This window comes from Danio aesculapii, chromosome 13, assembly GCF_903798145.1.
Source record: "Danio aesculapii chromosome 13, fDanAes4.1, whole genome shotgun sequence".
In the NCBI taxonomy this organism is placed as follows: Eukaryota; Metazoa; Chordata; class Actinopteri; order Cypriniformes; family Danionidae; genus Danio; species Danio aesculapii.
The window spans coordinates 3,240,706-3,264,218 of record NC_079447.1 but is presented as its reverse complement, the minus strand read 5'-3'; the positions used below and the strand labels follow the sequence as shown (position 1 = coordinate 3,264,218).

Genomic DNA, 23,513 nt, shown 5'->3' with positions numbered 1-23,513 from the left:
CAAAACATTCTAATTACAAAGTATGCAATATTGTGATTGTGGTTTTTAATTTGACCAACTCCATATTGTCAATAGACTGTACATACCCTTTAGGAATTTAATTATAAAGCACACAAATCCAGATCATACAAAGATCACTATCAAGGCCAATCTAATCCGTTTATATTATATTATAAATAACATTTGATCCACAAAACATGTATTTGCATGTTAACACGTCTCAAAACACCGCAGCACAGACGTTACTCACAGACATCCCCAATTAAAAACGACTTGATTTCAATCTCTTATCATTTATTAGCCACAAACATCCTGAACTCAAGTCGATGCAGTGATTGATGAAAGCAAGGGATGATATTTCACAACAACCCAAGGCAGATGCACGCTGGGAGTGTCTTACGGGCATCGGGCCAAAGAGGAAGGCACGGCACTGTTTTTGTGCAGAGTTGCGAAATGTAAATTGGTTTGTAAAATTCTTCTCGCTAAGTTGACACAAATAAACATCAGCTGTTCAGGAGAACAACATTCCTGCATCAAGCGTGAAGTTATTTGTGACGGCGCAGCAGTTATGGAAAGAAAAGAACGAATGCAATTAGTCATTTCACTATTATTAAGCTCTAATGACACAATACCTCCATAACATCCTCATCGGCACAACAGACAGCCTTTATCTGGTCTATTAGTGCAGCTTTTAGATTACAAATAACTGTTAAAGGAACACTCCACTTTTTTTAGGTTAAAGGTGCTTTGACTCTTCTAAATCATAAAAATACTATAGTATGTTTGCAGATATTTCAGAAACATGCTCAGGGAACATTCTTGTTTATCTGAAAAACAATGCTGAAGTCAGATATTCTGCTTTGAGAATGTGTGTTACGTGTTGTTTTGGTCTTTTAACTCGCCTGTTCCAATTATATTTCAGCACCCGGGTTGCCTTGGTGGAAAACAGCCTATTTCATTTTAGTCTGGAAGGCTTAAGTTCTAAAAATCAAGCTATAAAAATCAACACAAGGTATTTTTTAATTAGCAAATAATACAAATAATACAAACGTAACCATTAGCTGATCAACTTACAGTGTAAAGTTTGATCTTCAGTCACATAGCGTCAATCTGGCAACCTGTATCTGCATCCGGTCTGAGGAAAGCCCAGGTAAAAACAAAATCTCTCTGATATTTTGAATTTACACCGCAATATCTAGTTCATCCACTAGGTGTCAATCCTACACACTGCACCTTTACACAGTTGTTGAATCATTTTTTTTAATCCATTCAGCCGTTCTCCGGGTCTGGAGGGAGCACTTTCATTTTACCTTAGCATAGATCAGGGGTCAGGAACCTTTTTTCAGCAAAGAGCCAATTTCGGATTTTTTCGGCGAATGCATTTTTTAAAGAGCCATTAGGGATATATATGAAGCATCACATGTTGAGCAAGTCCATGTATTAACAAAGGACAATTTGTAGAATTTCTTTCTTTTCACCACTCAAATTTTATGGCGCACGGCTACCATAGAAATGTAAATGACATGCCCTTTATTGGTGTCGCGATTCAAGCTAGTCTACAGCGCTGCACACGCACATTGGTTGAAACGTCCTTTTATTCTTATTCATTTTGCTGTAAAAATATACAATAAAAGGTCATTTTAATTGTATTTTCAAAAGAAAACTGATTTTTAGTGACAGTTTTAATGTTTTATTGAAGGGAGACAGCTGGAGAGCCACATATTTTTGGCCAAAGAGCCTCATGTGGCTCCCGAGCCATAGGTTCCCTACCCCTGGCATAGATCATTGAATCAAATTAGTCCATTAGCATCTCACTTGAAAATGGCCAGAGTTTAGATCATATTCTTTTGATCATTTCATTGATTCTTATTTTAAACTATTTTCATTTATTTTAATTTGCTTCTGTATGGTGGACTCTCTTTATTTCTCATCTTCCTAATTCAATAGATTTTTATTTTTTGTTTTTATTTTACAACTCCCCTAGAGTTAAATGCACTTTGGCTCTTTTAAATCATAAAAATACCATAATATATTTACACATATCTAAGAAACATGCTAAGTGAGGATTTTTGTTCATCTGAAAAGCAATGCTGAAGTCAGATATTCTGCTTTGAGAATGTGCGTTCCATTTCAGAATGTGTCTTTGTTTTGATCTGTGTGACTCCGCCCACTGCCAGTTTAACCAATTATATTTCAGCACCCGGGTTGCCTTGTTGGAAAACAGCTTATTTCACTCAGTCTGGAAGGCTTAAGTTATAAAAAAAATCAAGCTATAAAAATCAACACCAGGTGTTTTTTTTAATTAGCATACATTACAAATATTACAAATGTAACCATTAGCTGATCAACTTAGTGTAAAGTTTGATCTTCAGTCACATAGCATCAATCTGGCAACCTGCATTTGCATCCCGTAGGAGGAGAGGCCAGGAAAGAAAAAAATCTCTGATATTATGAATTTGGACCGCAATATCTAGTTCATCCACTAGGTGTCAATCCTACACACTGCACCTTTACACAGTTGTTTTACCATTTTTTATTCCATTCAGCCGATCTTCGGGTCTTATTCGGGTCTTAGCCGATCTTATTTTACAACTCCCCTAGAGGTAAATGCGTTAAAGCATAAAAATACCAAAATATATTTACACATATTTAAGAAACATGCTAAGCGAATATTCATGTTCATCTGAAAAGCAATGCTGAAGTCAGATATTCTGCTTTGAGAATGTGCGTTCTGTTCTGGAATATCTGTCTTTGTTTTGATCTGTGTGACTCCACCCACTGCCAGTTTAACCAATTATATTTCAGCACTCCGGGTTGCCTTGGTGGAAAACAGCTTATTTAATTTCAGTCTTGAAGGCTTAAGTTATAAAAATCAAGTTATAAAAATCAACACAAGGTATTTTTTAATTAGCAAATAATACAAATATTACAAATGCTACCATTAGCTGATCAACTTACAGTGTCAACCTGGCAACCTGCGTTTGCATGTGGTCTGAGGAGAGGCCAAGTGAGAAAAAAAAAATCATTGTCTGATATTTTGAATTTGGACCGCAATATCTAGTTCATCCACTAGGTGTCAATCCTAATCACTGACCCTTTATACTGTTGTTTAATCATTTTTTAATCCATTTAGCTGGAGAAAGCACTTTTATTTTAGCTTAGCATAGATCATTGAAACGGATTAGACCATTAGCATCTCGCTCAAAAATGGGATCGGACGTCATGGTGGCACAGTGGGTAGCATGATCGAGGTCACAGCAAGAAGGCCGCTGGTTCGAGCCTCGGCTGGGCCAGTTGGCGTTTCCGTGTGAAGTTTGTATGTTCTCCCCATGTTGGCGTGGGTTTCCTCTGAGTGCTCCGGTTTCCCCCACAAGTCTAAAGACAGAAACTATAGGTGAACTAAAAACTATAGAACAAACCATTCAATAACTTGCCTAATTACCCTAACCTGCCTAGTTAACCTAATTAACCTAGTGAAGCCTTTAAATGTCAAACTATTATGATTAGAAATGTGTTGAAATCTCTCTGTTAAACAGAAATTGGGGAAAAAATAAACAATATTTATATTGTGATCATGATTTTCGAAAGTATTACAGCATTTTGTAAACGTTCATTAGCTTGATCCCAAAAGCTGCATCATGTGACGTCAGACTTAACAAGTGGATTTTCTAGGCTGTCTAGAAACTATACTCTCAGTATAGTCTCAATCGGCTAACTTCCGTTGATATAACCAATGAGACTATCTATTGAGTCTAGAGTGCGTAGTAGTTAGCCAATTTTGCCAATTTTTAGCCAATTTTTAGACATATCGGCCTAGAATAGCAACAATTAATTTCCCATCAGTCTTAGTACACAATGAGTATCGAAATTATAGAAATTTTGTAGTCATTTTTAAGCAAGATGCTAATGGTCTAATCTGATTCAATAATCTATGCTAAGCTTAGCTAAACGTGCTCTCGCAAGACCCGGAGATCAGCTGAATTCATTCAAAAATGGTCAAAAGTCAATATAAAAGTGGAGTGTTCCTTTAACCATTGTTACATTGACATTTTAAAGGTCACCCGTAGTTAATCTTTATAGTTTTGTCTAAAACATCAATGCTTTATTGCATGTCGGTGCAGTTCTGAACAGATAACAGCACAGTATCCGGGTGCAAAGGCCAAGTTTGGTTTAATAGTAGACACAAGTGTGCTTTCCTCATTACCGCGTGCTTTCGGAAACAGGACACTGATTAACCGCTGCATGCAGAGCCTTATCTGCCTAATAAATGACCATTAGGAAGCTCAATGGACTGCCAACCCGGTTTATTTTTGCAGCAACATTTGAACAAGGAACTCAGTGTTGTAATATGGCGTAACTGGCTAAAAATACTGCGATCCCAAAGCTGCATGGCTTTCTAGATGCTGTCAAGAGGCAGTTAAGCTCAGAGGATTGATGTTTTCGGTATTGAAATGTCCACAGAGCAGCACCGAGATACCTTGTGTTTACTACATAACTGTGTGTCCAGGCAACGGCATAAACTGATGGATTTGGTGGCCAGGGATACATAAACATGGTCATAAAGACTAATGCACAATAGACTAGCAGTGAATATTAATGCAATATTAGGCTGCATGATAATGGAAAGTAGGGCTGTGCGATTTGAGGAAAATATCTAATCGCGTTATTTTTTAACAGATATTGCGATTTTGATTTGATTTGCGATTTAATTTTGTAGTCAAGCTTCAGCTCAATAATCTGTATCGTAGCTTCTTACTGCTAAAATGCAGTGTGTTAGTTAAAAAAAGGAACTGAAGAGATATTAAGGGCGTACTCACACTATGCTACCCGAACCATGCCCAGGCCCGTTTCCTGGATTGTTTGACAAGTGTGAGTGCTCTGAATCAGGCTTAGGTGCGGTTCAGTTGGCCGCCCTTGGCCCGGTTGAAAGAGGTGTGGCAGAGAGCAGTTCACTTGGGCTTTGGTGCAGTACGCTTGTAGTGTGAATGCAAAGCGCATCTGAGCCTGAAACTAAAGACGAGATGTGACTTTTATGGGACTGTATCATATGCGTTTATTAATCATTCCTACTCTTCAATGAACGCAAACTGTCGTAAATTAATGACACAAACCCCTCACTGCACAGCTGCACCTTCAGCAAATCTCCTAATACCTGCAGCACCACGACTTTATGATTGTTTATGAGCGTCAAAAGAGGCAGATCTATTCTGCGAAATATTTGACTGTGTACCTGCATATCAAACAACTAAAACGATCTGACTAATGAAATATCCACTGTGTTGAGTGAGAGCGCTTCTACTGAACAGCGCATCATCGATGACGCAAGCGTGCTCAGGTGCGAATGTAATGCATGGTTTCCGCTACATTCATTCTTCCATGGCGGGGCGCCACGCCAAAATTCATCCCGCCACGGCTACATTACAGCTTCTCATTCAAAACATTTTATTTTTTAATAGCGGGTGATAATCACACCAAAACGTATTAAAGGGTAAGTGAATTATAACCGCGTGAACTTTTCTGTAACCGACCGTAGTAGTGCTGTGCGGCATTTGTTTAACCCTTTAAGGTTACGTGTTGACTGACTGACTGACTGACAGGTGCGCGAGGCCAGCTAACATGCCGTACAGCCGTTTCACTTTACTTCAGGACACATTAATACCGCTCTGTAGGTCTATTGGAGACATTCATCAATATTCCTAGTAAATCTAATAAATGTTGGAGACATACTCGTTACATAAACGCACTAAATCACACTTCTGCAGTGTTTATTTGAGAGCGCACGAGAAGATCTGCGCTCAGTGTTGCCAGATGATGCTCACTGTTTCCAGCCCCAAAGCTGTCGAGATCACAAGCGTTTCTACACTGTTCTAAGCATATGTATGCGAAGAATGGGGGCTATGGCATCTCTTTGGGAGATCAAAACAGGTTTATGAGGGCAAACCGGAGCTGGTGGGCACGCCGTTGCAAAACCGCCTAAATTTTCAGTACCCGCCTATGTCACTTTTTACCTGCAAAAATAAATTCAAAACCGAAACCGTCCAATCTGGCAACACTGTCTGCGCTTGAGCAGCGCGTATTTGAGGGCGCGCAAGAAGCTTTGTGCACGAGCAGAGGAAGTCGACACGCAAGCAAAGAGATTCGCATGCTGTAAGCTATTACATGATTGCGATCTCGACTCGTAATACTGCGCTCACGACATTTGTCATTGAAATAACGCCACAGGCTGTTAGTAGATCTGTGTAAAAAAGGCCTGCCGCCACAGCTGGAAAAAATCCTAGAGGAAACACTGTAATGTGAGTGCGGGCCTTCGGGGGGACAAGCGGGCTTCGGCCCGGTTTAAGGCATCTGTACATAGTGTGAGTACACCCTAACTTGCTCCATTTATTTTTAAATATTCAGAAATGAAACACTCATTTTTCCCTAGAGCAAACAGTAAACACAAATAAAATGACCCTACCTTTCTGTAAACAAGCTGAATTTAAATTAGGGAGATAGTGTAGCTTATTATATGAACAAAAAATAATAATTATAAAAATACAGAACACTCAGCAAACTAATATGGCTGATAAGAGCCTTAGTGTATCTTATATTGTCTAATTAATAATCATTACAGATGCTACACAAAATATCATGACGTTAAACGTACAGCTGTGGGACTCCAAAATGGCTAAAATAGGTGCGAGACGGCAGTGTATATCTCCTATCCTGCATTTAGATGAGTGTTTTTTAAATCCCTCTTTGGTCACTGCATTAAAAGGCGCCGTGTCTTTAGTGAGGTAGTGCATTATGGCATTAGTTATCTCCTGAGTAGGGTTGCACCAGCTGTTTGTAAGTTCTTTCTTAAACTGGAAGGTAAAGTCCACATTAGGGGCTTTGTAACTACTACCTAGTTTGTAACCAAATTTATTAACATGTTCTTAAAGCAAACTGTAGTTAGTAGGTCTTCAGCTCTCTGTAAAGTCATGCGTATAGTGCAACCCAGGCTCATCCTGAGAACGTAGTCCCGGGGATGTTTCTGGAGACCGCGGAATACGTCCCGGGAGGTACGTATTTTTGCAGTTTTTGTTTTCGCGAGTCCGCGAGAGGCCGCTGTGCGTGCTTTTTTTTCCGCGCCGTTTTCGTGTAAACCCGCTAGAGGCCGCTGTCGAACGACCTTCCGCCTGTCTGCCTGGATGACAGAATGATTGCCGTGCGACCGGCCAGTCGGCTGACCCACCCTTCTCCGTCCCTAAAGCCAACCAACGACGATTCACAAAAGCCGTCCAGAAAAAGAAAAAGCCCTCGTCTAATTTTTACCACGTTTTCGGATTTTGACCACATTCTCACCCTGTGATGAACTTGTTCGCTTCATTTTTTGGATTCTGTTTTTGTCTTACCTGATTTCTGGAACTGCTCTTCCCCGGACTCGAACCCAGTCGCCGTCATCGTCGTGGTCAGCTCCTCTCTGCACCTCGAGTCCGCCAGAGTACACGAAGAGCTAACCGGACAAACTGGTTTCAGCGGGAAAGCCCTCCACACGGAGGCGAGCGGCTGTCCGGCCGGCAAGCGCCGAAGGGAACGGCGTCACACCGCCCCGCAGCGTTCGGTTAAAAAATTGAAATGCAGCCGTACGTACCCCCGGCTACGTATTTCGCGGTCTCCAGAAACGTCCACGGGACTACGTTCTCAGAATGAGCCTGGGTTGGTATAGTCACACTTAAAGACATAATATCCAATAAGAAGCATTTAAATCATTAAACTTCTTTAATATTCTGCATTTAATGCATCTATATATAACTGTCCTATGAAAATGACATGACAAATGATATTTTTATAGTACATTACATGACCCCTGATTAATAAATTAATTAAATACATTACATTACAGTCAGTCACCACAGACAACACCTGCATCGTGAGCCGTGAACGCACGCAAAATACACAAGTTATCAAAACATTAAACTTACATTTTTTGTGACTTTGAAATCGAAATATTCCCATATTACTGATGTCCTGTTTTTCTTTAATATTAATTAGTCTATTAATGCTTCTGAAGTGGCAGTCGGCATCATCCCACTCGTTCGCACTTTCCTGTTTGTTTTATTGTAGGCGTTCCGCATAGTTCGGTTGCGCAATTCTGATTGGGCAGAACAAAAGTGTGTGCACTCAATTGGCTAGTAAGACTGTCACACACAGACGACAGTCACCCATTTGCTCTGGGTGGGAAAATTTAAATAATACGCATTTCATATCGCAGCCTCTTGGGATTAGCTAATCACAATGTTTCAAATCGCAATTCGTTTTCGATTAATCCCACAACCGTAATGGAAAGTATGCAATATTGTTAAGTATTGTGATTACGGCTGCACAACATGTCGTTTGAGGATGGAAATTGCAATGTGCGAATAGTCACATCGCACAATCTGCAATTTTGAGTTGTGATTATAATTGACCCAGAAATAGTTTAACAGCAATAAAAATAGCAAAGTTTAACCTGTGAACAAATTTTGTTTAAGGCATTTGTAAAAATTTAAAGCTAATTTAAACTATTTGGGCACAAGAAATTATCAAATTTGCAGCTTTAGCAAAGATGAATTGTAGTTATTATTACAGTGAAGACTATACAGTGTTAATTTACATTCGATTACGTTGTTATTTTACATTTTAACTACACTGAAAAAAATTATTCAAAGATGATTCCTTGGATTTACTCTTTTTTTTTACATTTAAGTGGTTGTAAACAATTTATTTTGGCTGAATTTAAACAATCAAATTAAGTTGAACATTGCTCAAGTTAATGTGTTTGTTTAAATTCAACACAAATAAATTGTTTGCAACAGTTTTGCATGCAACACTTATTTCAGCGCAGTTAATTCTGTTCAAATATCCAAAAAAACCATAAGCATTGTCTATTCCATTTTTCATCTTTGTTCTATTGTACTCATTTATGCTTGTAATTGACTTATTATATTTTATAATAACACACTCCCTACAGAATCATCACAATATAAAATAATAAATTCTTTTCTAATAGAGTTAATTCAATTATCTTATGAAATCACATTGAAATCGCAATATGTTTTTGCAGAAAAATGCATTATTGCAATGTCTTGGTTATGAGTAGGCCAACACGGAATCTGCGAGCGCAGAACTCCGCAAATCTTCAGCCCATCATTAATTCTGTTTATTTACTCCAGTAAATGTGTGCAAATCTATATTTATTCAGGTTTTAACTTAATTACAGCAATATTATTGACTAATATGAAAATGTTCATCTGATTTATTTACGATGCAGTTTGTACAGTAATATTTTCTGTCTTTTAGTAGAGATATTAAATGAGAGATTTGCTTTGTTTACCAAATGAAGTGAATCTAACTGGATTTGCATTTTAAACATTAAATAAAAGTTAAAAAGATATTTTTATTTCACATATTAAGGTTTTAGTTATGACACTCCCAAAATAATTCTGCAGAAATCCACAGATTTTGACCAGAAATAGCAAAAAATGTCCGCAGATTCTGTCTGGCCCTAGTTGTGGGTTTTGGAGTTATTGAGTTGTCGTCTCGTTATAGTCAAAATATTTGAAAATTCTTACATCGAGTAATTATTAAAAAAATATGGTTTTGTTTTTAGAAATGATCCAAAATTACATGAGTTTTTCCTTAAATCCAGCTGCAACAACAAAACAACATGCGTGCCACTTTCAATGATTCTAGCTCAGAATAAAACCAAACAAACGTCCACTAAATGTCAATGTCACGCAGCTATTGGAGAGTTAAACATGTGACTGTATTTTTCCACAAGTCTCTATATTCATCGCATTTTCTTTTCAGGCACAGCACATGTTGTGAGAGATTTAGATTTATGTCAAACCGTTTCATTACAGTGTTGCGCTGCTCTCGTTACGTAACCGCTTGCATTGATACTTTGCAGTAAAATATGATAAACTGCAATGATGAACATATCTGTGGATGTTCTGTAAGTGAAGAGATTTATACTCTGTTATACTGTCATTGTTGCTCTGCTTTTTGCATTGATGATGCTTTTTGAAATACGATGCATGCAAATGCCATTATGAGTGGATATAAACCACGTTTTTACTTATAATTTACATTCAGGTCACCAAAATACTTTTAATGCAATATTTTGTATTTATATTGCATACATACGTGCATTTAAAACTGCAATAAAGTAAAACAATTGTTTGTTTGTTTTTCTATGTTACAATGTCTATAACTGAAGGATTATGAATGTTTTGTTGAGGTGTTTTTGGTTGAAGTGTATGTAATATTGATTATTATGTTGATTTAGTTTTGTAACTTTCTATCTATCCATGTACAGTTGAGGTCAGAATTATTAGCCCCCTCTTAATTTTTTTTTTTTGCAATTTCTGTTTAACGGAGAGCAGATTTCTTCAGCACATTTCTAATCATAATAGTTTTAATAACTCATTTCTAATAACTGATTTATTTTATCTTTGCCATGATGACAGTAAATAATATCAGACTAGATATTCTTCAAGACACTTCTATACAGCTTACAGTGACATTTAAAGGCTTAACTAGGTTAATTAGGTTAACTAGGCAGGTTAGGGTAATTAGGCAAGTTATTGTATAACGATGGTTTGTTCTGTAGACTATCGAAAAATAATAGCTTAAAGGGGCTAATAATTTAAAAAAATTTATTTAAAACTTTATTCTAGCCGAAATAAAACAAATAAGACTTTCTCCAGAAGAAAAAATATTATCAGAAATACTGTGAAAATTTTCTTGCTCTGTTAAACATCATTTCGGAAATATTTAAAAAAGAAAAACAAATTCAAAGGGGGCTAATAATTCTGATTCAACTGCATGTATGTATGCTTGCATCCATCCATCCATCCATCCATCCATCCATCCATCTATCTATCTATCTATCTATCTATCTATCTATCTATCCATCTATCGATCTTTCGTTCTATCTATGAATCTATCTATCTATCTATGGATCTATCTATCTATGGATCTATCTATCTATGGATCTATCTATCTATGTATCTATGTATCTATCTATCTATCTATCTATGGATATATCTATCTATCTATCTATCTATCTATCTATCTATCTATCTATCTGTCTATCTATGGATCTATTTATCTATCTATGGATCTATTTATCTATCTATCTATCTATCCATCCATCTATGGATCTTTCGTTCTATCTATGGATCTATCTATCTATCAATCTATGGATCTATCTATCTATCTATGGATCTATTTATCTATCTATGGATCTATCTATCTATCTATGGATCTATCTATCTATCTATCTATCTATCTATCTATCTATCTATGGATCTTTCGTTCTATCTATGGATCTATCTATCTATCTATGTATGTATGTATCTATCTATCTATCTATCTATCTATCTATCTATCTATGTATGTATCTATCTATCTATGTATCTATCTATCTATCTATCTATCTATCTATCTATCTATCTATCGATCTATCTATCTATGTATGTATGTATCTATCTATCTATCTATGTATCTATCTATCTATGTATGTATCTATCTATCTATCTATCTATCTATCTATCTATCTATCTATCTATCTATCTATCTATCTATCTATCCATCCATCCATGGATCTTTCATTCTATCTATGGATCTATCTATCTATCTATCTATCTATCTATCTATCTATCTATCTATCTATCTATCTATCTATCTATCCATCTATGGATCTTTCGTTCTATCTATGGATCTATCTATCTATCTATGAATCTATCTATCTATCTATGGATCTATCCATCTATCTATCTATCTATGGATCTATCCATCTATCTATCTATGAATCTTAAAATTCATTCATCTTAAAAGTACAGCATAAATCACAGTCAATATGAAATTGCTAGAGTATTACAGGTCGTTTAATGTCAGATAGCATTAAAGGGACAGTTGACCCAAAAATAAAAATGACCTCAATTTATGAAAGATTCTAATCGTTATTGAGATTCTTTCTTGTCTTGAACACAAAAGAAGATATTTTGAGGATGCTGGAACCGATTGACCTCCATAGTAGTAAAAATAACTTATTCCAATTGAACTTTATGGGTTCAGCTACCAAGATTGTTCAAAATATCTTCTCTTGTGTTCAACAGAGGACAAACGCACACAGGTTTTAAACAACTGAAGGGTAAATGATGACAGATTGTTCATTATTTAATAATAATAATAATAATAATAATAATTCTTTCATTTGTATAGTGCTTTTCTGGACATATTTTTGGGGGAATCTCCTCATCCAGTGTGCGGCATCCACCTGGATGACATGATGGCAGCCATAATGCACCAGACCGCACACCACACACCAGCTGATTGGTGGAGAGGAGACCAATTATGAAGCTAATTATGATATGGGGATAGTTAGGAAGCCATGATGCCCAGTGGGCAAATTTGGCCAGGATGCCAGGGCTTACTCTTACTCTTTTTCAAAGAACATCCTGGGATTTTTAACGACCACAGAGAGCTCAGTTTAACATCTCATCTGAAAGACGGCGCTCACTGAGTAGTATAGAGTCCCAATCAATATACTGGGGTGTTAGGACCCACACACCCTGCTGGTCTCACTAACATCATTTCCGGAAGTAATCTCCAGTAGCTTTGCCATGTGGTCTCCCATCCAAATACTGACCGGGCGCAGCCAGTCAGTGGGCGACCACCATGTGAGAGTTGCAGAGAGCTAGCAGCCAGCTTTTTAGGTGAACTGTCCCTTTAACAGCTGGAATGATTTGGTCATTGCTCTTTATGTTGAAATACCACAATGTAAGATGCAATCTGATGATGCAAAACATATATGGATTAGATGTATACAAGTACTTTAAATGCACTTACTTAAACCACAAACATCAATAATAATGAAGCAACATCATCGGATGGTTTCTGGAGGAGAAGCAAAGGTCACACAAGCAGCTGTTTATCTTTTAAACATGCAAGCCGTGGAAAAATACATCCATGGGCCAAAACCACACGAGTTATTCTGAGCGTTTTCCCATTGCTCACTCGATTTCTCATCCTCCTAATTCGCTATTGTCATTCCTTGAAGAGTCAGGCTCGCGCGATCTTCACTTCCCAGTTTCAATTACACTATCCATCTGCGGTGGAGACTGTACGGCTTCATCTGCGCATTCCTAATAATCCTGCCCTGAATAATGAGCGGTTTGCTATTCAAGCATGCATTTCCAGTAACAGCCCCTGCTGAAACCGCTAATGGCGTCGATGCATCTCTGAATGAAGGTTTCATATGGGTCAGGAGATGTTAGTGTTGAAAGCCTGGAGGAATAATGGAGTAATAGTTGAGCTTCTTCTTTGCTTTTAGTGCTGTAATGGCTCCAGTTTATAGCTTGATGTTATTATAAACAGCCGATAATGCACCAGTGTACCAGATAACGTCAAGTTCGATTACAAATGAGAGTATATTAGGGTGATCACGCATGATTTACATGCTTTCACATTCATTGCACGTCAAACAAGTTCATAGCATTGTCGTGTTGATGTTATGTAAATTTTGTATTGGTGTTAATCTGATGTTATTGCATGCTAGGGCTGCACAATGTATCTGAAAAGTATCGTTATCGCGATAATAGTATATAATGGTATAATGGTCGAGTTAGATTAATAAAAGACACAACTGTTATGTAACTGTTATGTTATGTATTTTTGTATTGGTATTAACACCAAAATCTGATGTAACTGCATGCTAGGGGTGCACAATGTATCGTGATAATAGTACATGCGATATATGTAGTACAGACATGCAAGATAAATTACATTTAAATTATGCACTGGTTGTATATCTAAATTTGACCAATCATGCATCTGTTTACCAGACGATGTCGAGTTAGATTAATAAAGACACAAATGTTATGTAACATGTTTTGTACTGCACTGAAAAAAAGTGTTGCATGCAAAACTGTTGCAAACTATTTATTTGTGTTGAATTTAAACAAATTAAATTTAATTTAATAATGTTCAACTTATCTGTTTGTTTAAATTCAGCCCAAATAAATTGTTTACAACCACTTAACGTTAAAAAAATTGAGTAAATCCAAGGAATCATCTTTGAATAATTTTTTTCAATGTGGTATTAATCTAAAGTAACTGCATGCAAGGGCTGCACAAAGTATCTGAAAAGTATCGTTATCGCGATAATATTATATAATGGTATAATGGTCGAGTTAGATTAATAAAAGACACAACTGTTGTTCTGTAACATTTTTGTATTGGTATTAACAGCAAAATCTGATGTAACTGCATGCTAGGGCTGCACAAAGTACCTGAAAAGTATCGTTATCGCGATAATAGTATATGCGATATAATGAAACGCAGACATGCATAATAAATTACATTTAAATTATGCATTGGTCATTTATTTAAATTTGACCAATCATGCACCAGTTTACCAGATAATATCAAGTCAGAGTATTAAAGACACAAATGTTGTTATGTAACATTTTTGTATTGGTATTAACACCAAAATCTGATGTAACTGCATGCTAGGGCTGCACAATGTATCGTGATAATAGTACATGCGATATATGTAGTACAGACATGCAAGATAAATTACATTTAAATTATGCACTGGTTGTATATCTAAATTTGACCAATCATGCATCTGTTTACCAGACGATGTCGAGTTAGATTAATAAAAGACACAAATGTTATGTAACATGTTTTGTACTGCACTGAAAAAAAGTGTTGCATGCAAAACTGTTGCAAACTATTTATTTGTGTTGAATTTAAACAAATTAAATTTAATAATGTTCAACTTAATTTGTTTAAATTCAGCCCAAATAAATTGTTTACAACCACTTAACGTTAAAAAAATTGAGTAAATCCAAGGAATCATCTTTGAATAATTTTTTTCAGTGTGGTATTAATCTAAAGTAACTGCATGCTTGGGCTGCACAAAGTATCTGAAAAGTATCGTTATCGCGATAATAGTATATAATGGTATAATGGTTGAGTTAGATTAATAAAACACACAACTGTTGTCATGTAACTTTTTTTGTATTGGTATTAACAGCAAAATCTGATGTAACTGCATGCTAGGGGTGCACAAAGTACCTGAAAAGTATCGTTATCGCGATATTAGTATATGCGATATAATGAAACGCAGACGTGCATGATAAATTACATTTAAATTATGCATTGGTCATTTATTTAAATTTGACCAATCATGCACCAGTTTACCAAATAATGTCAAGTCAGAGTATTAAAGACACAAATGTTGTTATCTAACAATTTTTGTATTGGTATTACGACCAAAATCTGATGTAACTGCATGCTAGGACTGCACAATGTATCGGAAAAAGTATCGTTATCGCGATAATAGTATATGCAATATATGTAGTGCCAACATGTGTGATGAATTACATTTAAACTATGCATTGGTCATTTATCTAAATTTGACCAATCATGCACCAGTTTACCAGATAATGTCAAGTTAGATTATTAAAGACACAACTGTTGTTCTGTAACATTTTTTGTATTGGTATTACCACCAAAATCTGATGTAACTGCATGCTAGGGCTGCACAATGTATCGGAAAAAGTATCATTATCACGATTAATAGTATATGCAATATATGTAGTGCCAACATGTGTGATGAATTACATTTAAACTATGCATTGGTCATTTATCTAAATTTGACCAATCATGCATCAGTTTACTAAATAACGTCAGGTTAGATTATTAAAGACACAAATGTTGTTATGTAACATTTTTTATATTGGTATTAACACCAAAATCTGATGTAACTGCATGTTAGGGTTTCACAATGTATCAGAAAAGTATCGTTATCGTGATAATAGTATATGCGATATGGGTATTGCAGACTTGTGTGATATATTACAATTATGCACTGGTCATTTATTTAAATTTGACCAATCATGCACCAGTTTACCAGATAACGTCAAGTTAGATTAATAGACACAAATGTTGTAATGTAGCATTTTTTGCATTGATATTCACACAAAACAATCTGATATTATTGCATGCTAGGGCTGCACAATGTATAGGGAAAAGTATCGTTATTGCAATTATAGTATACGCGATATATGTATTGCAGACTTGTGTGATATATTACAATTATGCATTGGTCATTTATCTAAATTTGACCGATCATGCACTAGTTTACCAGATAACGTCAAGTTAAATGATTAAAGACACAAATGTTTTGGAACGTTTTAGGGCTGCACAATGTATCGGAAAAAAAGTATCGTTATCGTGATAATAGTATATGCGATATGTATTGCAGACTTGGGCAATAAATGACATTTATTTTATTTATTTTATGCAATGTTGCTTACCTAAATTTGACCAATCATGCACCAGTCTATCAAATAACATAAAGTTAGATTAATAAAGACACAAATGTTGTTATGTAACTGTTTTTGTACTGGTGTTAACACCAAGACCTGATGTAACTGCATGCTAGGGCTGCACAATTTATCGGAAAAGTATCATTATCGTGATAATAGTATGTGTTGTACCCATCGCAGACTTGTGTGATAAATTACATTTATTTTATGCATTGGTCATTTATCTAAATTTGACCAATCACGCACCAGTTTACCAGTTAATGTCAAATTAGATTATTAAAGACTCAAATTAAATTAATAAAAACCCAAATGTTGTTGTGTAGCATGTTTTATATTGGTATTAACAGCAAAATCTGATGTAACTGCATGATAGGGCTGCACAATGTATCGGAAAAAGTATCGTTATCGCGATAATAGTATATGCGATATAGATATCGCAGACTTGTGTGATGAATTACAATTATCCATCAGTCGTTTATTAAATTTGACCAAGCATGCTAGGGCTGCACAATGTATTGGGAAAATTATCGTTAACGGAATAATAATGCAATATATGTCTTGCTGACTTGTGTGAATAAATGTGATAAATTACATTTATTTTATGCATTGGTTGTTTATCTCAATTTGATCAATCATGCACCAGTTTACCGAATAATGTCAATTTAGATTAATGAAGACACACGTTATTATATGTAACATTTTTTTGTATTGGTATTAACACCAACACCTGATGTAACGGCATGCTAGGGATGCACAATGTATCGTATCGTTATTGTGATAATGGTATTTGCGATACGCAGACGTGTGATAAACTACATTACATGCATTTGTTGTTTATCTAAATTTGACCAATCACATGGGGTCTTACTTTCTTTAGCCCCGCCTCCCCAGTAGTTGCTGTTCTGCTATTGGCTAGAGCAAAGATGAATATAAAGCTGAAAATAAACGACAACAGCTAATCAGCGTCAGAACATCTGTGCAGGTTTTCACTTATTCATAGTGTTTTAAAGACTCAATGTTTGCACATCGACACAGTTTTTAGTTTGAATTAGAATTAATTCAATCTGAAGGAGAGCGGTTTACTTTAACATCATTACAAAGATATTAGTTAATACATAACTAATACAATTTTAATTATTCTTATTAGAGGTTATATCGTAAATATCGGTATTTCCAGCCTGATCTCACGAGAAAACGTAAGTATTTTACGTTTTGACAGTTTAGTGGCTAATTCGTACGAGTTCAGTCGTACGAAATGGTACGATTTTAAAAAGGAGGCGTGGCACCTAACCCCGCCCCTAAACCCAACCGTCATTGGAGGACGAGCAACTCGTACTAAATTGTAAGAATTAGATCATACGAATTCGTACGAATTAGCCACTAAAAAAAAAAGTTACGAATTGCCGTGGGATTGTGTTGGTATTTCTGGGGCTGCACGATATTGAAAAAAAAAACATCTTTCAATAATTCGATATATATTGCGGCATGAATATAATTTCACAATATGACTTAAATATTGGGAAAGAATTCGCAGTTTTACACAGGTTGGGATGATTTTGTAGGAGAGAGCATCTGCATAAAATATACAAGATTATCCGAAAATATGCAAAATACAATAATCAATAATCAAGCGCAGATGAAAACAAAACAAAAATTAAATAAATAAACTCTGTGGTTTTCTGTGCAGTCTAACAGTATTTATGTACAGAAATTCAGTAATTAAATGTAAAACGACACGAAGTGTGGTTCCTGTTTAACTATAATCCCAATTTGATGTTGTAGATTGTGCGATGTGACAACTCATATTCCCGCATTGCGATATCAATGCTGAAACAATATATTAAGCAGCCCTAGTTATCGCAAAACTCAACATCGCCTCATTTTTCCAGTATCGTGCACCCTTACATTGCCGATATTCATTGCGTGCCAAAACAATAGCTAGCTTTAAACCGCTAAACAGGTCATTACATATTTTTTTAGCCGTTTAAAGCTCATGAACATCAAACCACCCAAATAGGATTGCTGCCCTGCTTTTGTTTAACAACTTACATAACACCCAACATACAAAACTTTTACACACGCAGCTAAAATTACCAGTGCAAAGATAACAAGCGAGCGTAAACTTAAGGACAGTGACTAGAGAATTCCAGAAACGAGCATGTAAGCGTGTGCTGTTTTACAAGCTACTGCATTCACCACATTTCTTTAAAGGCTCTGTGTCAGTGTGGGGAGAGATTTATATTCATGCATGTCACTTCATTGCATTGCTGCGCCGCTTCTGTTATGCAACCGATAGCATCGACATTTTGCAGCACAACCCGAGCATGTCGTTTATAAACCGACAACACTCTATATGCGAACCTTAACGCACGCATGCTGTTCAATTACTACAGTCAAGATAATAAATAATAGCATACAGTGACCAGAGTTGAGCGTGCGACCATGTGCCGCTTTTACAACGTGTGCATTCACTGCATTACTTTTGAGACATTGTGCATGTGTGGAGAGATTTATATGCTCGTAAACCAAACCGCATCATTGCACTGCTTCTGTTATACTCTTTGCACTGAATGCTGCCGTATATCATCACTTAAAAAGTGCATTCTGATATTGTTAGCATGATATTTCAAGCAAACACCCGCACATGCAAAACTCATGACTATAGCCAAAGCATAAACTGTGAGGAGCGCCTGGATTTTCAACATTACACGCTGCTGCTTTGCTTAAGTTATACAGTTACAATATATAAGCTATGTTTTATATGTTTGCATTCATATCGTGCAGCAATATTAATCGCACACTGTAATAAAAAATTGAAATCTGATCATTAATAAGTCCCATATTTAGAGATTGACAGGTTTTTATCATTCATTTAGGGTTATAAAATGCATTACAGGTCCATCTCTACTCTGTCGACTTTTAATATTGAATAATCACCCCTGCTGTTTAACAAATATGACTTTAAATGACATTTTAGGAGTTTGAAACAATATATTACATAAGAAATAGTGAAATAATATTGAATTCTGTAGTATAACAGGAGAAAGTAAACACTGGCAGCTTTTGTACTGTAATTTACATCAACAACCCGGAGAATAGATCACTTTAACGCATTAAAAATATCAATAAAAGTCACTTTTTCAATGTTTTCAACATCAAAAGTTGCTGGCGGAAAGATTAGAGTCCTATAATGCAACTCAAAAGCATAAATAAATAAATAAAAACACGATATGCATGTATATTTTTACAGTGCATGCAAACTAAAGACTTCATATTGCTTTAAATGAATGCACTGATGGATATTAAATGTGAATTTGACTAAAAACACTTCATATCAAGCTAAAAAAAGACATTACTAGTTCCAGACTAACACTAAAAAAGGGCAAACCACGGACAGTGACTTGGGAATTCCAGAAGTGATCACATGACCATGTGTTGTTTTAGATTGCATGTCTCTAGAGGCCCTGCGCATGTGTGGAAAACTCCATGCGCATCCAAAACACTGCACTGTTATATAACCGTCAGCGTCAACGATGCGATATTTTGTCTGCGTCTTAATTTTAAACGCTCTCAAGTCAGGCGAAAACCGGTTTAGCGCTTTACAAGAGCCAGAAATTCCTGAAGTAACTGAGGTGACGTACACAGATGGTAGGGTTTTTCAGCATTAGTCAACACACGAGTCGCTTTCACTCAACTCCACCCATGTCTGACGAGGCAATTTCCTGCAACACACAATACACAAAGCCCTCCAACCTACCCAGTGTACCCAAACACGACCTAGATAACTGGTTAGGGCAATGATTTACATGCTAGCGCTCATGTTATCGCTACTGATTATAGCTGTTATGCATGAACGAGGCTACATACTGATTGTTGATACTCAGCGTTTACCAAATACACTGCGACATGAACTCTGAAATGTAAAGCCGACCTGATAGCATATGAGAGGATGATGTTTCCCAGATGCCTCGACAAACCAAACACTCCTCTTGAAATCCTCAGAAGAAGCAAGCAGAGACTCTCCGTTAATACAAGATCAGAAAATGTATTTGGCAATTTTTAAACAAGTGCATACAAGTACAGCTAGAAGCGGGTTTTTTTTTTTTCTTTCGTTTTTTTTTTCTCTCCAATGTTTGCCAAGTGCTCGTAGAGTTGCATTAGTCACATTCTACGTTGAACAGGAACTGCCACCATACCTAAAAGTACATCGAGAAATCGTTAAACATCGACAAAGAAGAACGTAGTCCGTTATAATGAGCACATACCTTTTTATCTTCGAAAAAATATAGAAACACAACGTATTCAAAAAGAAAGGAAGATCAAAATCAAAAATGTACAGCAAATGTTTACCAAGTATGCGAGTCCCTCATGTCCATTATGTACAAGTCCGTTAGTTCTGTCTGGATGGTATGCATGTGATATTCATATTTATATATTTATATAGACCAATATTTTTGAATATTTCTTCAAAAAAAAAACGAGGAAAGGAAGAACCAAAAATCGCTGCAAATCAAGGGTCTCTCTCCTTTTTTACTTTGACGTCTCCTGCTAGAATGGTGGCGATTTCCCCTTGCATGAAAGCCCATGGTACGTTGGAGCCCACCAGGGGGCATTTCTCGCCGCTCGGACAGTACACTTCTCCGGTTGCGCCCTGCTGTTTGATGCTCTCCCGCGAACATGGGAAGCAGAACTTGTGTGAGGGCACTGAAGGGCACTGGACAAAGTGTGTGTCCTCCAGCCGCTCGTGGCAAAGCGTGCAGCACAGCGGGATGCTGCTGGGAACAGACGAGTCTGGGATGCTCTGCGGATGCACCGCGTCCATGCCCGGCACGTGAGGCGTCCCTGCCCCCTGTGCCAGCCGCCGCTGGTTTGGTGAAAGCGGGCTGTTGCTGTTCCTGCGTGTGGTCGAGTGCACTTGGTTGGCGTCCTTCGGTGAGCTGTTGCCACCAGCATTGTCTGCGGCCAGGATGAGCGCCGCTATGGGAGAGTGTCCGTTCTGGGTGGCAGCGGCGGCAGCTCCTGCCTCCGGCGGGGTGGTGCGAGGGTGCGGGGAGATGGTGGAGGGTGGGGAGGTGAAGCTGGACTGCGGCACCGGGGGCATTTTCAACCCGTCCCCTGATGCCGACGGCAGCCACTGCTGTCCGTCTCCGTTAATCTTCCCAGCCGTGCCCTCCCCGTCCGGCTCCGGCGAAGCTTTTCTCTTCAGATTCTTGGGATGTTTGCCTCGATCTGCAAAAACAAAGCAGGAGCATGCATGAATGAGCTGCACAAAGCCACCTTTATGCAACAACAATGTGGCAGACGCAGTGATGCATTGTAGTGCCAGACGCAACAATGAGGCTGCCTGCAAATGCACCACATGCAAATACACGTTGAGCTTTGATCAGCGGAAATTTCTGCTCTCGCAGCTGACTCATGCCATAGAGCTCTCATTCAAAGCTGCTCTCCATAGCACTGCACTGCATGTGTGAATAAACACACATATTAATCAGATCTGCTGTACTCTTCAATCCATCCAGCTTGAAATAAATAACACACACTTAGGTTTTACACTATATAGTCTTTGTTGTTAATTCTTTCTACGTCTATATTTATCCATCAAGCTTTAAAAACAAATAAATGCACCACACCTGAACTCGAATAAATGAAGCATACCTGATTTGGTTGCGGGTCCAGTCTCGTACATGACCCTCTGCTGCATGTGCTCCTTCTTGAATCTGCCGTCGTACGGGTTGAGCGTCATTAGCTCTCGCACGGTTTTGTTCTTGTTGAGCCAGTCGTCGGCGCGCGTCTTGTGGCTGTCGCTGATCTCCGGCGTCAGGCTGTCCGGTCTGTGCTTGTCCTTGTCGTGCTCCGTGCTGGAGACCGACGCCGGTCGCTTATTCCCTCCGAGATCTGACATCTGCCCCGGTCTGCCGTTCATCGCGTGCGCCATGCTGCCGTTCACCAAAGGCACTAAATTGGGCGGCACGCCGCTAGTCCTGCGCGGGTTCGGACTCTGGCGGTTGAGCTCTGGTGGGTCGTCGGGTTTTGAGAATCCGTTAGGCACTGGGATGCCGTTTGCCTGTCTCGCTGACTGATACTCGGCTCCCAATCTGGGTGGACGCTCTGAGGTGAGCGGGTAGCGATCCAGTGGCTGCGGCGGGCGCGAGCCCGGGTCTCCCGACGCGTGGATCTCCTTCCCCGGTAACTGTTTCCCCGGCCCCGCCGGTCTGCCGTCCTGAAATCCATGCGCTCTTTTGAGCTGCCGGGCTGTTTCAATGACAAACTCGATCCTGTCGGCTCCCTCGTAGTTGACACATCCTCTGCAAACGGGCTCGGTAAAATCCCAGATCATAGCCCACGGCATGCGGGGCAAGTCACATAAATAACACGACTGCCTCCTCGAAGCAGCAACCGCCGCGGACGACATCGCTCTCTCTCGGGCGAAAAACCCTCCGAAATACGGCACAATCCTGTGTGGAATGATGCTGGGGAAAAACAAGGTAGGTTCCTGTCGCGGTGGCGCAAGTAATAATTAAGTTACAAACAGAACTTCATAGTAGTGTGCTTTACTACGACGCGCGCTCGGTCTCTCTCACTCACTACTACCGCGGCCAGGCTGGAGCTCAATGTGGAGCAGTGACGTCACCGCCGCTCCGCGTCTATTTACTTGATTCTTCGACAGAACAGCCCCTGCGGCGCATGCGCTCTCGGCTCCCCCCTCCCTCCCGCGCTGCCTTTATTTAACTGTGCTGAATCCAGGCCAGAGCTGCGACGCGGAGAGCTTTCGATATCAGAGACGAGCTGGAAAAAAAAGAGAAGGGAAAAAAAAAACACACACACACACACATCTCCGAGAGTCAAAAGTTCTCTTTAAACGCGCTGACGTACGAGGAGCTTATATGCAAATCAGCCAGACTCTTTCTCGCCGGAGGGAACGGCGAGCGGTCACATCTACTCTTAAAAGCCGAACACGGTTCCTGACATCGTGGAAAACAGGGAAAATAATATGAGGAAACTGTCATTTACTGGCACGGGACTGCTAGTGCTGGATATACATTTTCTGTCGTCGCTTACAAAGCGCTCTATGAAACATTTATTAATCACAAACGACCGGAACTAAGGTCTGGTTATTTATTTACTTCTTTGTCCGAACATTGCCTGATACAGACCTTTATAGTGGGC

General features: G+C 38.2%; 1 protein-coding gene across 1 annotated transcript; it reads right to left on the bottom strand.

Annotated features, from left to right (window-relative positions):
* Positions 1 to 20,371: 20,371 nt before the first annotated feature.
* irf2bp2a (interferon regulatory factor 2 binding protein 2a) lies at positions 20,372 to 22,976 on the bottom strand. The gene is made up of 2 exons (XM_056470677.1): positions 22,002 to 22,976; positions 20,372 to 21,575 (listed from the first exon to the last, which is right to left on the bottom strand). Exons 1-2 carry the CDS (start codon positions 22,756 to 22,758, stop codon positions 20,857 to 20,859), a joined length of 1,476 nt encoding a protein of 491 aa, XP_056326652.1. The 5' UTR covers positions 22,759 to 22,976; the 3' UTR covers positions 20,372 to 20,856.
* Between the last annotated feature and the right edge of the window lie 537 nt (positions 22,977 to 23,513).

Coding starts and splice junctions, on each gene's coding strand:
- irf2bp2a (XM_056470677.1), bottom strand. CDS start 22,758: ATGTCGTCCGCGGCGGTTGCTGCTTCGAGGAGGCAGTCGTGTTATTTA. Junction 21,576..22,001: donor TGGACCCGCAACCAAATCAG/GTATGCTTCATT, acceptor TTGTTTTTGCAG/ATCGAGGCAAACATCCCAAG.